At 37.5% G+C, this 3,131-nt stretch overlaps 1 protein-coding gene across 1 annotated transcript; it reads left to right on the forward strand.

Moving 5' to 3' along the window:
• The first annotated feature begins 396 nt into the window (after positions 1 to 396).
• Positions 397 to 840, forward strand: LOC141614145 (uncharacterized). The gene has a single exon (XM_074432901.1). The coding sequence runs from the start codon at positions 397 to 399 to the stop codon at positions 838 to 840; it is 444 nt and encodes a 147-aa protein (XP_074289002.1).
• Positions 841 to 3,131: the final 2,291 nt, after the last annotated feature.

Here is a 3,131-nt window from a genome sequence, read left to right on the forward strand (position 1 = left end):
ATAGAAACACCATCTAGTGAGTCAATAAACTGTAATAAGTTGTATAAAAATCTTCCAAGAATAATTGGGGAGGTCATGTTTCCAGTTAATCTATTATATTTTCCGTTGGGAGAATTTGAGATAATACCTGGGATGGATTGGCTAGGTGAACATAGAGCTAATATGGACTGTCATCAAAAGAAAGTATTTGTAAGGAGACCTAATTGCGTGTTAGAGTATCCTATAAAGTGTTTGTAGTATAGCCCAATGGAAGTATTATTTCCCCAACTACGTTGAAGCTTTGTATGGGAGGAAGTGCAGAAGTCCTATGTATAGGGATAATATAACTGGTGTGGTGGTGATGCGGCCGCAGTTGATTCAGGAGATGGTAGAGCAAGCCCAATAATTTGGCAGAAAATGAGAGCTGCACAAGATAGACAAAAGAGTTACGCTGATTTGAATAGTGACGTTGAATTTGCGGTTGGGGACAAGGTTTTAATGAAAGTGTATCCAATGCGTGGTGTCATGCGAATTTGGAAGAGAGGTAAGCTGGGTCAGAAGTTTATTGGACCGTATGCGATTTTCGATCTAGTTGAAGAAGTGGCCTATCGTTTGGCTCTACCTTCAGCACTAGATAAAGTCCACAATGTGTTTTATGTATCACAATTAAGAAAGTATGTAAGAAATCCTTCTCATATACTTGACCCTGAGACAGTAGAGATGGATGAGTCATTGTCATACGTGAAAATAGCTAATGAGATTTTAGAAAGGAAAGTGAGAAAGACAAGAAATGGTGAGACGGTGTTGGTTAAGGTGTTGTGGTATAACCATAATGTTGAGGAAGCTACTCTAGAGGCTTAAGATGCAATAAAGGAGCAGTATTTGCATTTACTCGAGCAAGTATGAGTTAGGTTCCGTGGGTATAACATTATTTTTAGGGGGGTAGAATGTGACAATATTTGTTTACTGAAGATTATGCATTGAGTTAAGTCAAGTGAGTCAATCATGTTTTAAATGCGTTATTAAGTAAATGATCTGAACGAGTGGAGTTAATGCAAAGATGCTATATATAAATGTCAACTGTGATGGGTTATTTATGTCGGTTATAATAGTGTGCGCGAACTTCGGGACGAAATTTCTTTTTTGGAGGGAAGACTGTAATACGTGTCAATTTAAGTGATCGGTGTCGTAGGGTGTGTGGGGAAGGTCCCTCGACCGTGTCTAAGTGGTACTTCATCGAGGGAAATGATTGGGTTTGAATTCTGCAGTTGTCGTAAATGGGCAAGTTAGGAAACAAGGTACCTCGATCAAGTAGGGGCTTTACTCGATTGAGGAACCTGGGTTGTACATCAGGTGTTGATTTTCTTATTTCAAACTTTCCTAGTTTCAGTATATTATTATTATTATTATAATCTAAGCTGAGACCGACCTAAGTTATCTAAGCCTATAAATACCCCTTATGCTTCAGATTAAAAAGTCATTTTGTCTAGCTTAAGATCTATCTCACATAAACCTAAATAAGAGACAAAAGAAGAGAGGAGGTGTAATTCGAGTGGCGATTTCAATCAAGATCAAACCTTTTCTTTGTAAGTTGTCTTGAATTCTATTTCTAATCAATTTTTTATGTTTCATTCGGTACTTCGCTATCTTTGACCGTGCCCTACTCTCGAGTTGGACGAACACTAGATTGGAATTTGAGGAATTAAGTTTATAATTGTTGATTTATGTCCTAGTTGGTAAGGGTATGTCCTTATATGTTTAATATAAGTTCTGCATTCGTAGGGGAACAGTTATAACTTGGTTGCTAGGCTTGTTGCTAGAAGAATTTGTTAAAAGGTAGGTATTTCCTACTCAACTGGTGTAAATATTGTTGTTTGCCTACATCTTTATAATTGTGACGGTTTGATAAGTCACGTGGTAATTTTATGAACAATTATGTGAGATTGAATTGTTTAAGTGTTGTGTTATATATTGTTATTGATATGTCAGTATACGTGAGCGAGGAGATAGTTAAGAATTTTGGAGATAGTTGTCAGTCTGCGTGACTGAGGAGGTAGTTAGGAATTCAGGGGATTGTTGCCGATCTGCGTGATTGAAGAGGTAGTTAGGAGTACAAAATGGATTGTGAATGTGAACTAAATTGATAGGCTCAAGCCCACTTTAATTATATTGAGATGTTGTTGATAACATTATACTTGTGGTTTTTTTTTCTCTACTCAACCTATGGTTGACCTGTGTATGTGTGTGTGTTGTATGTACCGTTACCCAAAATTTTCAACTTGGTGAGCTGTTATGATGCATTTGTTATTTCCATTCAAATGGGGAGTAGTAAGATTAGCAGGTAACAATAAGTAAGCTGGATGTTGTTGCTACGGAGCTTGGGGCGTGACGTGAATAAGGATGGACCGAGTCTCGACTAGCTACCACTAGTTTTTCATTTAGTTTAACACTTTATTTACATTTAAGATTTTCGCTGTATTAGGTATTTTAATTACTCAGTTTGTTTGGATTATGTAATAAAGCAGTTAAGACAGTTTATCACCCTTATGTAGCTTTTATTTAAAGTACCCTGGGTTTGTTTACTTTTGTTATAGACTACCTCGGACAATTGAGATGGTAACAGTCCCATTCAACTGAGAAAGTCTTGCTAAAGGCTCTTGGTTAAACGAGGGTGTTAAAGGAAGTATGCTCTTGATATATTGACAGAGACAAGTGTTCTTTGTAGCAAGCCTGATCATGTTCCTATGGAACAAAATCACTGTTTGGTCATGTCTGGCGATGCATGCTCGCGAGTTCGGAAAAATATTGACGATTAGTTGTTCGTTTGATTTACTTAACCAATACTCGACTGTATTTTTCATATAGTGTGGGTATTTTGTGACAATTCATCCATCAACCACGACACACGCATTGGGAGGTCGCACTATAGGTTGTGCGCTACATCAAAAATTTTCCCAAGCAAGGTTTACTTTTCCAGTTTGTTTAATCTCTTGAGTTGTTTATATTCTGTGAGGCAGACTCGGCAAGTTGTTCGTTGACGTGTCGTTTAATGACTGAGTATTATGTGTTTTTTGGGGGTAGTTCTATTTCTTGCAAGATCAAGAAGGAGTTGATGGTATCTCGTTCTTCCGCTGAAGTTGAATATGGTGCCA

This window comes from Silene latifolia, chromosome 11, assembly GCF_048544455.1.
Source record: "Silene latifolia isolate original U9 population chromosome 11, ASM4854445v1, whole genome shotgun sequence".
Lineage (NCBI taxonomy): Eukaryota > Viridiplantae > Streptophyta > Magnoliopsida > Caryophyllales > Caryophyllaceae > Silene > Silene latifolia.

Coding starts and splice junctions, on each gene's coding strand:
- LOC141614145 (XM_074432901.1), top strand. CDS start 397: ATGAGAGCTGCACAAGATAGACAAAAGAGTTACGCTGATTTGAATAGT.